This window comes from Boleophthalmus pectinirostris, unplaced genomic scaffold (assembly GCF_026225935.1).
Source record: "Boleophthalmus pectinirostris isolate CB_2022bp ecotype Guang Dong unplaced genomic scaffold, ASM2622593v1 HiC_scaffold_6, whole genome shotgun sequence".
Classification (NCBI taxonomy): domain Eukaryota; kingdom Metazoa; phylum Chordata; class Actinopteri; order Gobiiformes; family Gobiidae; genus Boleophthalmus; species Boleophthalmus pectinirostris.
The window spans coordinates 24,900,511-24,917,666 of NW_026571447.1; the positions used below are offsets into that span (position 1 = coordinate 24,900,511).

At 36.5% G+C, this 17,156-nt stretch overlaps 3 protein-coding genes across 4 annotated transcripts in view; all 3 read right to left on the reverse strand.

The window, feature by feature from the left end:
* Positions 1–381: 381 nt before the first annotated feature.
* Positions 382–3,567, reverse strand: igflr1 (IGF-like family receptor 1). The gene is made up of 7 exons (XM_055163527.1): positions 3,355–3,567; positions 3,002–3,215; positions 2,887–2,920; positions 2,327–2,372; positions 2,185–2,259; positions 2,022–2,096; positions 382–1,432 (listed from the first exon to the last, which is right to left on the reverse strand). The coding sequence occupies exons 1-7, from the start codon at positions 3,428–3,430 to the stop codon at positions 1,098–1,100; spliced, it is 855 nt and encodes a 284-aa protein (XP_055019502.1). The 5' UTR covers positions 3,431–3,567; the 3' UTR covers positions 382–1,097.
* A 595-nt stretch (positions 3,568–4,162) lies between these two features.
* On the reverse strand, positions 4,163–10,102 carry zbtb32 (zinc finger and BTB domain containing 32). The gene is made up of 5 exons (XM_020937599.2): positions 9,991–10,102; positions 8,058–8,978; positions 7,539–7,612; positions 6,299–6,448; positions 4,163–5,041 (listed from the first exon to the last, which is right to left on the reverse strand). The coding sequence occupies exons 2-5, from the start codon at positions 8,960–8,962 to the stop codon at positions 4,812–4,814; spliced, it is 1,359 nt and encodes a 452-aa protein (XP_020793258.1). The 5' UTR covers positions 8,963–8,978; positions 9,991–10,102; the 3' UTR covers positions 4,163–4,811.
* A 2,971-nt stretch (positions 10,103–13,073) lies between these two features.
* The window catches only part of aplp1 (amyloid beta (A4) precursor-like protein 1), a 32,066-nt gene continuing 27,983 nt past the window's right edge, over positions 13,074–17,156 (reverse strand). For both annotated transcript variants that reach the window (XM_020937592.2, XM_020937591.2), the window contains exon 17: positions 13,074–16,146. In XM_020937592.2, coding sequence (XP_020793251.1) covers positions 16,048–16,146 — 99 coding nt within the window. In that variant the 3' untranslated portion in view covers positions 13,074–16,047. The remainder of the gene's footprint in view (positions 16,147–17,156) is intronic.

Sequence of the window (17,156 nt, forward strand, 5' to 3'; positions counted from 1 at the left end):
GTCTGGTATATTTGAAGATCTCCCCATTTATATAATTTTTTCTTCTTTGGTTTACAAGTGATGCCCTATACATATATATACATATATATATATATATATATATATATATATATATATATATATATATATATATATATATATATATATATATATATATATATATATATATATATATATATTATATAAAATGTTATATATGATATATATAATATATTATATATATATTTACTTGAATTTTTGTGGGGCTGTGTCATTCATTTATATGCCTTTTATTAGATAGCTTTTTATTTCCAAAGCAGGTCGTTTAACTGTTCAGAGTTTGACTAAATACCAACAGCCACAAGAGTTAGTGCACTGGCTCAACAAATTATTAAACACATCTTTTCAATACAACAGATAGGATTTTATTTTTATTTTATTTTTTCTTCTTTTTTTGTCTTAAACCCTTTTCCTTGCATGTCCAATCACTGGGATGGAGCCCAGATTTATTTGTTTCAATCACCTTAAATCACAACTATTGAGCAAAGTCACTCCCAACTACTTGCAAGGATTCTACCTCAGCTGTTTCGGCAGATGTTTGGGAATACTGATGCAAAATGAGAGGATGATCATAATTTCAGAGTAGATTGGTTTTATTCTCCTGCAGAGGTGAAACTGTTTGTTGTCTTTGTATCTTTGTGTGCGTATGTGCGTGTGTGTGTGTGAGCGAGAGAGGGATGAGCATTTGATTGATTCAGAGTACTAGACGCAATTGATCATGACCATCTATCCCTAAATCTGTTCAGAAAGCTGTATGTTGTATAAAACATATAAAGATGAAAGTATATATAGTAGGGTTATTTTAAAATAAGTGTAAAAGTTATAAACATGATAAAATATGTGATCTTTAAATATGTCTTTGTTACCATGTAAAAATAAAACCTGAGTTTGTAAATATTTGTATACATATTTCTAAACCTGTTTAATTTTTCTATGCACTTTTTTATTTATGATGTTATTTGCTTAATAAAGATGTTACGATGTTCCAATACATGAGCTATATTCTCCACTTTTCTTTTGAAAGAGGAACTGCAAAAAGAGGAAGACCATCTGTTGTGCTAAACATCAATGACTTGAAGTTTGCTTGTGCTGAGCTTCCCTAGTGCTACCACTGCATCCACACGCTCTATTTGCTGCAGCAGCAGAACCAGATGTTCCACGGTCCAGTCGGGGTGTTGGCAGGTGACCCCCTCCAGCAGGGCGTTCAGGGGACTCTTGGTGTCCTTCAGCGAGTATGTGTAGGTCACCCAGTTTGAGGAGAATCTACACAGGGATGCCAGGTGTTTGGTGTTTTTAATGCCTTTGGTCTCAGGATCCAACAACATGATCAGCTCCTCCAGCACGTCCAAATCATTCAGAACACATTTCAGAGGTGCAGCCAGGATCTCAGGGCCTACACAACAGATGCTTTATTAGACCTCAAAATCTGCGCACTACACTAATACTTTTTATTTTATTTTATTTTTTTTACTTTTTACATTTTTAAACAGGTACTTTTATACTTTTACTTAAAGACATTTTCTGAGGTACAACTTTTACTTTGGCTTGAGTATTTTTTTGCTCTGGTATCTTTACTTTAGTATCAAAATTGAGTACTTCTTCAACCACAAAATATATTTCTAAATGAGAAATAAACTACAGAAAAGACAAAATGGTGCTTCTTGTTTGAGCCTAGCCATGGTGTTGAAGCCTTTAGTTCCATGTTCTGGGGAGTGAGACTTAAACTGCTGCTTCTAGGATGATAATGACAGATGGATAGACCTGCACAGGACTCTGAGTACTACCACCAGAAGCAAGCTGTTCTGTACTTTTATCTATATTATTATAGATAAACACAGCCGTAGTAGACATAAAACACAGTTGTCATATTACTATATGGTCAATGTTCAAATCATCACAGTTTCAGATATAGATTATGTAGCTAATCCTATACAAACAATCATTATCATCATTTATCATCATTAAAATTGTTGGCTACTCACTTAGAATGTCTTTCGGTTCATTGGTTTCTTGAGTTGCAAAGAGAGATGTTGACTGTTTGAATGTTTTTTTAAATCCTGTAAATAATGGTATTTTAACATTTGGATGTATTTATCATTCATTATGCAGCCCTATATATTTCTCAGTGCAGAAAACAGCATGCACCTCTTTTCCTGAAGATGAACCAGCAAGATAAGGCAAGTGCGACACAACAAATAAAAAGTGTGAGAGGCACCACCCCTGTCAAAACAGACACAAAGTCAGTCTAGTAGTTAGTATATTATATGATGAACAGGCTCCAACCTACAAGGTGTTTCTGGAATCTGAGGGACGACTGGGTTATTCTGAACAACCTGAAAAACAACACATTCGCAACACAAATTCACAAACTATTATTATTATTGTTATTATTGATCATTTTATTTTTCTCTGTATATTTCCCAAACCTAAAGGAGCATCGTGTAACTTTTCTGGTGGAGCGCCCATCAAATGCCTTTTTCTTGGAGATGTTATTTCTTTATTTAACAGTGTGGTATTAAACCTTTCTATTTTCATGGAGACCAAATCAGACCAAGTTATAGGTCAGATCTGTGGAGAGGCAGCCCGCAGATCTGACCTGTAACAAGTCAGAATCCTTGTTTTTCTAGATATTTTTGAGCAGTAATTTAATACATTTAAAATAGAGCTATTTAATGTCATGCTGTGGAACATTACAGGCAGTGCAATGGCATCTCCATAGAAACAAGCAGGTGACGGACCCTAAAACTAAAATTTACATAGTGCACCTTTACATAGTCTGCTGCAGGTGTTCGCAGTTAAGTTTCCGCTCTTTGTAGGTGTAAAGATAAAAAAAGTCAAAAGACTTACCTCATAGGAAGCTGTTGTGGTTTGCGTATAAGTCCTACGGAAAATACGTTAACATGGGATATAAAATACTTATTTGAGACGTTCAATAAACGCTTATATACGCTTAATAACCTACATGTTTGTTGTCTTTGTTGCTCCTTGGCACTTGGTATCGACTTGTACGCTACATGGCTCCACTATGGTAAAGCCCTGCACGCACGAGCTGCAGGGTTTACAATAGTAATTTGTGCCGTCGTTAAAACTGCGGTGTGGGCACTTTCTGGAAGTGGCTTCATGACGGCCCTGATGATCATCGAAGCCACAATTTGGGGTAATTTCTCGTCCCGGACCTTTACCAAATACAGAACTGATCAGTAGTCTACATTTACTAAAATATGTAAAAACAGAATATCTAAAATAAAATATAATAAAAATATATAAAAACAAAATAAATAATAATAATAATTATGATTATAATCATAAGTTTACCTGGTTTTTCACAGGGCACACATTTTCCATTTTTGAAGTATGTGGTACGGTCCGGACATTTAACGGAGTGCCCCATCCTTGCTCATTAATGTGACAATGTGATGGTTGTTCATAGTGTTAAGATCTGGCCACTCCCCATTGCCTTCTGCTAGCCTATATGTTTTCATCACATTGTAGCGGAATAAGTGGGTGAGGAGGAATGAGCCAGACAAACAGTCTTTGTGGTACACCGTCAGCACCGTGACCCGATTCTTGTGCAATGAAGCCCGAACCAGAGCGGGAACACGCTCTTATATACAGGCACTAGATTCAGGGGTACAGAGCATGTGCAAGAAGATTAAGTGTCTTAAAACAGCAGCATCTGATTCAAACCAGACACCTGCCTGAATGGGCTCAAGATGTCTCAGAGGAGACAAATATTCACCTCTGACCATAAGTGTAGGGTAAAACAATTGGTTGTGTAGTTAATTGTTGGAGCATTTATTTTGTCATTGTCAGATGAGTCTTTAAAAATAGTCTACTACTTTTAGAGAAGTTCTGTTCACATGATATTGCAGTAGCTTTTTTTTTTTAATAAAGCTGCAGCTTTAGCTGGTTTGAAATGTCAAGGGATTTTGCTTAATTTATTTGTTGCCCGACCGCACTAAATTTAGATTTAAATACTCAATTCAGGTATCTTAAATAGTCTTCAAAACACCGGGAATGAATAAATCCACAAATTCATTCGAATTAATCCATTACAAACAAACAAAACAAACAAAAACAAAAACAAACAAACAAAAAACAATGGAGAGAGACTGGATGGATCAGTATTTTATTTTTCAACATGTCATCTTCAAACCATCTGAATAAATCAAAATAAATATTCAGTATTCTGAAAAAGTAAGTAATTGTTCTTTATATTGCCCCATTTAAAAAAATGCCCATTGATTTCTGGAATGAAATGAAAATCCACAGAGCGAGACAATACAATTTGTAAACTAGACCTGTAGAACAAAATCTATTTGGGCTTGTTCTCTCATCCTGTACTCATCACTTGGAAACTAGAAAAAAATAGCCTACAAGCAAATATGACTAATCTTTATGTTTAACTGATGAGGAAGTTACATAATGTGCAAATGGATATTGTGATGCCATTTCTAGTTATATGATTTATTTTACACACTGTTATATTACCCATAGGGTATAAACCAAATACAAAAGTATTTGGCCTATACCCAAAAAATGCCCCAGGACAATTTGAAAAGTCTAATAAAGTAGGTATAAGCCCATTACTAAGACCCACAAAGGAGAAACACAATATATGACCTGGAAAGTCTGTAAAAGGCCATATTGTCCACCTGGGGGCGTACTAGTCACAGTTTATGCCTAGTTGAGACTCGGGGAACTATAACACTAGTAAACTGCATGCAGACTCTAACAGAAGACTATAAAAAGTCTATGAAACTTTTTGCCTGCTATATGTGGGAGCGGTACATGTAGGTGCTCCCAATGCTCCAGTCTGTAGGGAACTCGTGCAGTGCGTGGCTCTTCACGTGCCTTTGCATGGCCACCAAGCTGCTGCAGTACTCCAGGCACACGGTGCACTGGTACGGAGCAGCGCCACCGTGCGTCCGCAGGTGCTTGATCATGGCTGAATAGTCCCGGGAGCGCTGGCCACAGAGACGACACTCGAACGGCTTTTCTCCTGTAGAGCGTGACAAAGGTCCGAATTTAGCCCGTTATCTGTGTGTTCTTTGTATGTTCATTGTTTTAATCTTATTTAAATTAAGCGCATGACCAGAGGTGGATAGTACTCAGTTAGACCTACATTTTCACAGTTACATTTTCTTGAGTAACTTTTTAAGAAAATTGTACTTTTCAGAGTACGTTTCAAGCAGCATACTTTCACTCCCATTTGAGTAATATTTTGACTCAGCAGTACTCTTACTTGTTTACTCTTTCAAAAGCTTCATTTTGATAATATAATATGATTTGAACATTTGTGTATCTTGCATCGACCTCCAGATATAGTGTAGTTTCTCTCATTTTTGTCTGTTCTTTGTGCATTATTTAATATGTTATCCTTCAAATTACTTTAACTTCAAATTATAAATCAGATGTTACTCTTTAGAAGTTATTTTTACTAGTTTTCCCCAACATGTTTTTACTCCTACTTGAGTCATTTCTTTTATGTCTTTTACCACTTCTTTGTACTTCTACTTGAGTAATATTATTTTGAAGTAACATTGTTTTAAATTGTGTAAACATTTTTGGTACCCACCTCTGCCTATGACTAATAATGCAAATCTGAATACATAGATATGTACACATAATATATATACGGTTTTACAAACTATTCTTAGTCGTGTCAGTGAAGTTATATCACACAAGAAACAAACTAATACACACTATTAACTGCAAGTTCAGTTTACAAGTTACAGATACGTAAGTCTGCTCAAACAGAATTGTAAAGACACATAAATGCACTATATTTTTTACATAAACAGTGGTGTAAAAGGGGCACTAAGGCTACATAAGGAACTTTTTACCAGGTCACAACTGTTTATGTTTATGACCATATATAAATGAACTCTCCTGTCTGACAATGAAAATGTTTTTAAAGATCATGTTAATAGAGACTGTATTGGACCAAACAGGAAGGCAAAGACAGAGGCATTATGATATTATATTTGATCTAATCAAACTGACAAATAAAGAAATAAACTTTAGCCCATTAATATTAACTTCAAGCTTCAAATCCTCTGATTCACAAAAACTAGCCAACATCAAAAAATTGTATAAAAAGCTGTTGCCAAAATGCGCTTATAAGCAATACCACTGTAATGGATGTTAAATCCTAAGCAGCATAATTCAATTTTAAAGGTTTATAGCTGAAAGAAATATGTCTTCATGGTGTGTTTTGTTATTTGTGATTACAGTGATGAATGATGGTGACACTGACCGGTGTGCACGCGGTGGTGCGTATCGAGCTGATGCTTCAGGCTGAACCTCTTGGAGCAGTGCTTACACTGGTACGGTTTGTCCAGCCGCCGCTCTGCTTCATGTGAGCGAACACCAGGCTGCCTCATATCTCTACTACAAGATCTGCAAACTGCAAATTGTTTAGGATTTAGTCAAATTATCAAAATGATTTCATAAACAAACAGACAGTTTTAATAATAGACAGTTATTAATTTAAGACATATTTGGCCACAACTGTCCAACATCAGTCCCTCCAAACACCAGTAATCCCACAATCACAAAGAAATTCACAACAGCAAGGCAAGTGCAATGACTAAGTTACGTACAGTGGGATTGGAACTGCCTGGTTCATCTGTGAGCATTTCTGTTCACCGAGCTTCTGCTGGCCCCCTAAATATCTGTGCAGGATTATAACTACACATCCTAAGCTCGGCCTTTGTAGCTCTATTTTCAGTGGTAAGGGAAACAGAATAAACCACATCAAAACGTAAGCTCCAAAAGCAACACCTCCGGCGAACGACAAACTTTTACACAACTTCTGAAGTTTTTCATTTTCATCATGCAGTTACATATTTTAATGATTCTGTGAAATAATTAGCAAACAATATAATATAGTTTGCAGAGTCATAAAACACTAGTTACACTGAAAAAGCTGTTTCCAAACTGCATAAAATGTTCCACAGAGATATCTCAGATCAGTTTAAATTATGATAAGGCTGATAGTGAAAACAAACTGCTCGTCAATACAGAGCACATTAGACTATATATATATATATATATATATATATATATATATATATATATATATGTGTGTGTGTGTGTGTGTGTGTGTGTATATATATATATATATATATATATGTATATATATATATGTATGTATGTATATATGTATGTATGTATGTATGTGTATATATATATGAACAAATTAATTGTTATAGTGGTTATCTGCTATTTCTAGACTTTTTTCGATTAAAAATAACGTGCATGTGTTATTGGGGGTTTTTCTGCAGTACATACTGTACTGCATATACACTGCTGTAAGTAGTAACCACAATACTGCTCCTGCTGCACTGTGTGCTCAAACCACAACTCTTTATCACTTTCCATTGCGCAGCTCAGAGCTGGAGCCTTGGCCGAGGGTCATGACAACAACATGCTGTGAAAGTCATTCATTATATTAGCTCTGAATCCATGGTAATGTGTGGTGGGGTTGGACGCACCTGTGGACCCCTGGGGCTGTGCAGAGCAGTGCTGGCAGTCTCTTCCTGTGTCTGTTTTGGCAACATCCATATAACTGTGCAGAAGAAATCATAGTTATCAAATATACCTGTTGCAGATATAAAATATAATATGAATTAAATAGGGGTGAGTTTATTGTTATAGTAGTTATCTACTGAAAAGATAACAAATTTAAACCCCTTTAACCACAGTATCATGTAATATTTATGGCGCTATATGTTGTACAGTAGGTAATATGCTAATCTTATAGAAAGGGGAAAACATGGGAGATCCCCTTTTGGTTAGAAAGAGCTTTTTGAATATGGTCTGCAGTGGGATGAACAGCAGGTGAGGCTGTTTATGGAAAATACATGGAAAAAAAGGTCTCTTCAAAAACATCTACGCAGACAGTGATGAGTCAGGCCTGTCGCTGCCTCCAGGGAACAACTGAGCAGAGGGGATGTGATGATTGAGTGGAACATGATGAATTCAAAATGATCAACAAAAGCTGTTCTACTGACCTTGTCCTGCAGCTCCGAGTGTCCTGAGAGAGGGTCCTGTGCTTTCTCCTCTTGAGCAGCCCCTGTCTAAGGAGCCCTCCCACCCTAAGAGGCCCAGCGTTTGTGGAGTAATGTGAATGTAACTGCGAGTAGCTTAGCACAGACGTCTGGGCTGGACTCTGATAGGCCGATGAGAGCAGGACACGATGAGAGGGCATAGACAGGGGACAGGTGAAGCTGTTTGGCACTGAGTGAGCAGACATCAGAGAGTAGTTATGAGCGATTTGTCTTAAAGTGCTCACTGAGCTCCACATGTGTGCTGGGAATGTCCAGGGAGAGAATGGGCTATAGCTGGAGGTGATGACACTGTCCCTCTGACACTGCGTTACAGCAGCAGACAGACTCAGCTTCTGATCAGACGAAAAGGACTCATCTGCTCTCTTTTCGTCCGTTGTGCAGCCATCTGTCTGCTTAGGTGGAGGGTTTGAGTGTTCCTCTTTAACCTTTATGCCACCCTCTGTTTCTGGTTTATTGAGCTCTGTGCTCTTGTTTTTGTCTTCTTTTTGGAGTCTTTTGAGCAAGCTCCTGCACTGCTCCTCCAGCCCCTCCATCTGGAGTATCTGTGCAGCTGGGAGCAGCAGCCTCAGGTCCTCCTCCGTCACCTCCAATGTCTCAGAGTAGATGAAGTCCAGCAGCTGTCTGAATGTGCGCGAGGAGAGATGCTCCAGTGTGCGCTGTACAAGACTGTCCTGGTCCTGGGACATGAGGCGGGCCAAAGTTCTGCTGGCACAGGCCAGAACCACACGGTGAGCGTGGAATGTGTGGCCGTCCACAGAAATGACAGCGTCGCAGAAAGAGTGCGATTGTCTCAGCGCGTCGGCAGTCTGTAGGAAGTGGAAGTACTGGGGGTTGTTGAGCTGGATCATCTTCTCTATCACACACCTGAAACATGATTTATAAATGTCTATGTAAAATCATACAAGTTCAATTATAGATATAAATGAATATGAGGTGGTTTTATCTACATTCAAAAGACTTCCTGAACTGAGAAGTATATTGTGTTGAAATAAAGTATAACATGCATTTGAGATTTCATGCTTTCATGCAGACTCAAAAGCCACAAACCTGAAAAGTTTATGAAACTATGAGAAATGACTGTACACACGAGTAAACTGGAGTAAAAATCTAATGTCAACAACATCAAGAAAACAGTGAGCATTGCACTGTCCTGTGTCGGCGTGAAACAGACTTGGGACACCTTAATATACATTTACGTAAGAACTGCAACTGTGATCTCGGATACTATTACAGTTGAATTCATTTTTATGTAAAGAATCTTCAGCAGTACTTAATGACAGCATAAGAGCAATATTCAACAGTATTTATTGACACTAATACTAAAAATATACAACTATAACTAAAATAAATTGTAAATTAAAAATAAGATCTTGTCTTGAGAAATTAGATCAAAGCGGCGCTTGTGGACTCGCAGCTTTTCATGCACACTGACTGAACAATATTGGCACTGCATCTAACAGTGCAATTCTTTTTGTAACATACTATTATTTATATTTATTATTATTAAATATCATGTTTTATTTGGACCATTCTAAACCTATCGCTAGCGGATCTCATGCAAGGATGATAAGACATTTCCAGTGCCTCTGGAGGGTCATGGGCCAAGGATTTCAAAATATTATTTCATAATATTGGCAATGTATATAATCTATATTTTAATTGGAAATTGTATATTTTTGTGAAATTACGTAATTAAGTCGTAATTAAGTCAAGTCAACACAGATAAACTACTCAAATTAATGTACTTATTAATAAATGTATTTTGTTTACATTTTCACAGTTGTTCACATGGTTATTTTGGGGCCCCCAGCCTAAAATTTTGTGAAGGTGGTCTATAGTGAATCAATGAGATTGATGGAATGAAGGTGTGTCTTACCTTCTCACTGGAGCTGAGTCCTCTGCTCTCGTGTCAGGCCTGTGATGACTCTGATGGAGAAGACTGACTTCTCTCTCCTCTAGTCCCTCCTCTTCACCTTATCTCATTGGTTCACTGATTACACCACCAAAGGCACATTTTTTTCACTTTCAAAATAATTCATTTTTAAGCCTTGTTAGATGAATATAGATGAATATATATGAGAGTGAGTGATAGAAATGGGGCAGTGGTTTTGGAGCTTTGACTTCCAGTGGTGTTGTATGCTGTATGGTCTGTTGCTGGTCAATACATTAATAGACCGTTCAGTTCAGAGACACAAACCACTTCAAAGACAGGAAGCATACACAAGAGGCTGCTGGTACCGGCAGCTCAAGTTAGGCTGCACTGAAACTACGCTTCAGGCTCAAATATATGTATCACCAAAACTAGGTGTCAAAATGTTTGAAAAATAGGTCACTTTAGTATCTCTACTCTTTATTGTGAAATGTCACCAACAAAACTTGTGGTTTGTGTAAATCTCTGAGAATAACAGAAAAACATGGAGACTATTGTGAACAAATGTATTGTGGTGTGTCGAACTAATAACAGTATTGTTTTTACAACAATACCAGTTTCTATAAGTGCGCAGTCAGCGCCTACATTCATGAAATGAATTTTAGTTGAGATATTTAAATGTAACATTTTTTTTTTTTAGCAACATATAACCTATGCCACCACAATACTCAGACAAACTACTCATGATGCCAATGACTATCTGACAACACATCTAATCCTGCACATCTGACTGAGAATGGAGTAAATGATACATTTGCATATTTTGGTTCCAACTCCAGCTGAAGAACAGTATTGATCTGGAGCACCTATTGAACATGCATTTGTATGTTTACTTTTTAATATGCGCAACTGTTAGCATTTTGGTAAATAGAAATCTTTCCTATTTTGTCTAAGAAATAAATAAATTCATTATACAGAGCTGAAGCAAAAATTTCAATTTTTTTAAGCTTCAGAATAAAATTGAAAATCTCTGCCATACTTGAAGAAGTCTCTTGGATAAGAAGTAAAATGTATTCTAATTTAAAACTTTTTTTCTACCCTGTGTTAATGAACATCAGAATCAGTATGGTGTATTATGTTCACTTGAAGTAGACTATTTGAAGATGGACATTTATTGTGGGCAGAGTACTTTTCACTTGGACTGTAACGTACAAGTAGTGTTAACCACAGATGTTTCTTAATAACTTTGTTATCACACTTGATGCAAAGGTGCAACACTCTTTTCATTGTGCATCACTGTGGGTGCATTGAGGATAGTATTCACACCATATGGACTGAGCTCATAGGTTTCTATCCAAACTATCACCATGACAGCAGCTTTTAAATGTCATGCACTCTTAAATGGAAGGAGACTATAGCACCTACCAGTAATATGTGTAGTGTCTACTCCCTCCCCCCCCTCTGCTGCACCTGCCCCTGCAGACAGCGGACCCCCCTGAACTGAGCTTAGTCACTGTCACAGTTGAGATAGACTTCAGTGATGATAAATATACTGCAAATTAATGTGCTCAAGCACCCACACACAATACTAAGTAGGCCTAACTCTCATTTAAATGGGCTCATCTCAAGCAGTGACGTCTTTCATACAGAAGACTGACTTTAATCTTTGCAAACAAGAGGTTTCATATTGTTGTTTTGTTGAATGAATCAAAGTGCTACTGATCTACACTGTGCAGGGTGCAAGGTGATACTGTGATCATACCACAGTGGTGAGTGAGCAACAGACTTAAGAGGAACCACTATCAGAATGACTATGTGCTCTGTAGGCTTCACTGTACAGCCACTTCACAGTAAAGGGGTAAAGAGGACTACCCGTCACCCTTGTGGTCTGGAACAAGTGAACCTGAGTTTGGCCCAGAGCTTCTCAGTAATTTGTGGTAAGGAGGAGCCTACACAAAACCTTTGACTGATTTCTGCTGAGAACTGTGTCAAGACCACGTCAAAAGCAAACAGATATTCAGCCAGAGTGAGTCCAGGTCATTACTATGTTCGTATCACTCAAAACATTAGCATGGTTGCACAAATCCTTCACTGATCATGAAGGTATCATTAAGACAATATTTGTATCTGTGCAGAACCAACACATCTCTATTTTAAACTCAAAAACATAAGTTTCTATTTCCAAAGTATTCTTGTGGGGAAATCTTGGAAAAAAAAGTTGACTTTCCACTATGAGTAAGCCAAAGAGTTTCCCCATGTCTCCCCCATGTAAAACTGTCAAGGTTTCATGGTGTCCTATAGATCACTAATTCTTGAAAATTTTTTGCCCGGTACCACTGAGGAAAATGTACGTATCTTTGGGTACCACCTGATCCAAACAAGTTCAAAACAATTAGAAAGTGTTCTTTAAGTGCCTATGGCAATTCCACTATGCATTTCATAAAACATAGTTAATATAATCATATTAGGTTTTGCTAAAGCATCTTGCCTAGTTGGCTCTAGTTTTACAATTTCAATGACGTTTATATTATTGAGTAGTTGGGTAAAAGACTTTAATGAAATAAAATTGACAGAAAAAGCTGTTCCTTGTGCATAATTTGTTATATTTTTTTGTACTGATGACAAGAAGAGACATATTCCTTTTTAGAATTAGCACTAAATCCTATAATTAAAATTTTTTTTCTCAGATTTTGCTTCACAACCTACATAAAGTTTAAAACCCTTAAAGAAATGGCTCATTGAAAACTAGCACTCCTCACACTGATACTTGGTCATTGTTTTGTGATGTCTTGTCTCCAGTTCAGTCTATTGCATGTGTTTTAATGGCTGTGTATGTAAATAGTTGTAAATAGTTTTTTACTTACAGTGTTTTAACTTTTCTAGGGTGACAGTAAAATCTGTCCAAATACTACAGATGAAAATTTGCCTTGTAGCTAAATCTGGTGCATTTACAGAAAACAAAATAAAATAAACAGCCCCTTGATGATTAAAACTATGATAAAGTAATATACCACAAAACCAAATATTATAAAAACAAGAAAATCACATACAACAAGTACAAGGTGTTAAATAACTACACACACAGTATCTAATGGGTCATCTATTTTTATTACTATTAATTAGCTTGACCAGTATTATACTTCCGATTGCTTGCAAATACAGGTACACAACAGAGAACATTTTACCAAATTAGAATATCTGTCTGTCCCTTTTTTAATCTTAATAAAAACTAAATCAGTTCTTTTCATGATGCCACTGATGCCTCTACATCTAAAGCTGTTTACATTAGAAATCAGACAGTGTTGTTAAAAGTGAACCACATGAACACAAATGGACAAATTTGGTTGTGCTTAGTGCCATATCTTGTCAATTAGGCCATATATACCACACAATTTTACATTATCAAACATGTCAATTACGCAAGTTTCTAAAATTGCATTACATGTGATCAAAAATATGACCCAAACTGATTATTACATACAAATAAAAAATACAGAAAATTACATCTAAAACACAGCATTGAAAAAGGCATTAATGCAGCAATTAAAATCCTGGTTAATATTTGATTTTAGTTTATTGGGGATTTAAAAGGGAAGGCCAAGATTAACACAAGAGACATACAAATGTGGTCTGGTAACTACAGCACACTCCTCTTATGTCTGTTAAATGCTGGTAAGAAACTTTTTAGTGTTTTTAGGGAAACACAGGCAAGCTTATTCTCATCTATGATTTCAGTATTATCATTACAAGATCATGGACGTAAACTGTGGAGATACAGGTTTTCATTCACTAGCTGTACAATTTATACACCGAATGAGGACTATTTCTTTGAGTGTTGTAATGCACCTTCTACCTGCCTTTACGAGAGAAACACAAAATGGATGACGATGAGAAAAGGAGAGAAAATGCAAAAGGACATGGTACAATCATCCTTTGAATGTGTGATTATAGCTCAGGTGTAACCCTATCCAGACTCCAAACAACTTCAATGCACTCAATACATGGACTTGGTCTGCAAGTTGACAATAGTGCATCTGTTTTGAACTACACTTTTCTTATGCATCATTTGTTGCTTTTTCACCTCTCATCACAGCTGCAGATCAGAAAAACCCCAGTCCCCTTCATATTTCCTGCTAAAACACATCGAAGGACTACATTTCATTTGTTATCTAATACATCTCACTGATGTTATCTGTCTCAATCACTTTGTCTGTGAGAAGGTTACAATATTATGCCCTGAACAAAGTAAAGAGACTAGAGACAAAGTCCAAATGTCATTAAGCAAGTCCTACTACACAAAATCTGAAAGATCACCCAAAGAAAGGGGCAATCCCTCTTAGCTATTAGACAAGATTGTGGCAAACTTCAAAGAGTCAAATTTGTTTTACAGTGCTAACATTCAAAGTAGAGTTGTGTGCATATGACTTTGTCCTGCTCGAGTGTTGTCATAACACCGCCACCACATCTCTGCCGATTACCCACAAGCCACTGCTCCTATTTGCACCAAAGTAATAAAGAATGAGGAGGCTGCTACTGGGGAGGAGGTTTGGATAGTAACTACGATAGATCACTGAAAAGAAGATGGAGTCTCTAAACCTTAAATACATTCAGAAAGAAGTACTGTGTCGTTGTCTTGTGCTGGTTTTTACAACAGTCCGTTTTCAATCAGCCATGTTAGGAAAATGTTTCTCCTCTTCATAACAGCACAATGCACTATTTTTTATGTCTTGTCACACCACTGCAAATTAAGAACAGAAATGTCTACAACTATTAGTAGTATCTTACGGTATTTACAGTGTCCATTTGAAAACCGTGACAATTTTCCCCAACTTGTTAAAAGCTAGGATAGGAACAACACAAATAAATACGGCAGCATCATACACCGATTTGTCATGCTTCTGTTAAGTTAAAACAGACGTCAGCTTGTATACAGGTCTCTAGGTAGCAATCAAAACTTCACCAACGCAGAAGTAGTGTTTTTTATGAGGGCTTTTCGCACTGCTGACACATAGTTAGACTACAGTGTAATCAATAAAGCCAGTGACCATAAACTCCTCACACATTCAGAGTAATTATCTCCATTCTCAGTGTCCCAATTTTACAGTATTTTCCAATGGAGGGAAATTATAGTTAAAACATATACATGACCTCCACTGAGTGACTTTGACAGCAGGATCGAACTTGCACTCATCTACACTGATAAATAGGTCTATATCTAGCTGTGGTACAATTTAACAAAGATATTACTACTAAAAATAAATACTATAAAGCATTATGCAGCACTCAACTTCAGATTGTAGTGAACAATTGATCAAGTCATGCCACCGGAGTAATTTGGTTTTGAAAGATGTTTTGGGTAGGGATGGTCCGATATGTTTTTTTTTTTTTTTTTTTTTTTGAGCCGATACGGATATCCAATATTTGTCTTGCTGCTGTGGCCAATAACCAATGTTTGCCAATAGTAAAATTCACAAAAAATATCAAAAAATAATAATAACTTTTAAATAATGACAAAAATGATCTAGCATATAAAATTATTTGTAGCATGTTTGTGTAAATTATGCCTTTTTTATTAGCCTAAGTGCTCTTCTGTTTCTATTTTTACTGAGTAATCTGTTCAAAAAGACAAATCTGTTGCACTGAGGATGAACTGAGAATAACACATAGCACACACAGACTGGAGCGGCTTAGAAAAATATTGGTGCCAAATATCGGCTAAAATTTCAATATCGGACCGATATGATATCTGGGAAAACCCTCCAATATCGCAGATAACAATATTGGAACCAATATATCGCCCATCCCTAGTTTTAGGGGTATATGAAATGAAGTGGCACGCTATGGAAAGGAGAATGGACTTTATCATGACAATAGATGATGAGGGTTTGTAATATTCACATTCTGACATTGATGAGTTTGTTGGTCATTTACAATGGGTTTGAGTCGCAGACCAGACTTTAAGCAGTTACTTTAAGTTGTTGTCAATCACAGAGAGTGGTCCAAACACCACCTGTCCGCAGGGAGGGTTTTGGGCATGTCTCGTCATCAGTCATTAATATCTCTTCAGTTCATCTGCTCGAAGAATTTGTAGGTGGGGTTTTCGTAGCCATGGTTCTGCATTTTGTTGAGCTGCCTCTCCTCTGGTGTGAGCATGGGGTCGACCTGCGGCAGGAAATCATTTCATAGTATCAAAGGCTAAAGGTTGCACACACATTTTGAAAGCACATTAAGCTATTATGAGGGGCCTTCCATGACTAATAACCAAGCCAACATTTACATTTAATATTATACTATATATACCCCTAACCTATATTTGAACATTTAAATCTAATTAGATTTGATTTATATGCAAATGTCAAAGTATGTTTGTAATTCAAAATTAGTAGATTCAATACAAAAATATATTATATTATAATTTATAATTCATATTTTAAATATTATTTGAATGTGTGTGATTTGATTGATGTGATGTGATTGTTTGATTAATTAAGTATAGAGAATTGACTGATAAAATAATACTTAATTGATTGATTTATTTATTTTTTTGCATACATCCTATTCTTTGGAGTCTATAGATCAGCATTGTGTGACAAATCTACCATGTTTCTGTCAAACAGGTGGCCTAAATGATATAATAAAGAAAACAACAGTGGACCAACTATTTAAGCTACAAGGCCACTACATGTAAATACAGCTATTAATGTATTCATGGTAAATGATAAGTAGACAGACACAAATGTATCAGAAAAAAAGTTAAATTTAATTGTAAAAAAGAAAAAGCAGAGCTGTACAGCATTTCTTTGAAACTCCCTTTTTTATTTTAATGGCACCAAAATGTGACTTTTTGGGGTCAAAAGTCCTTCTTCGAACATAACAGACTGTCTGAAGAAGGGCCTGGTAAACGTTCTCTTACGTTTGTACCACTCTAAGGACCTCAGGGAGACCAGTCTCCTGCTGATGCCCAGAGTAAGGACTAAATATGGGGAGTCAGTGTTTCAGTTCTATGCAGTTAAAAATCTGGAACAGTCTTTCTGAAGATGTGAAACTATGACTGAATTCTGCATTCTTCTGTTTTAATGTTAATTTTATGACTATTATTTATGTTTTTTGTAGTTTGCATTGATATTTCAGTGTTCTTCTTTATGTGTAAAGCACTTTCTAAAACACTACAC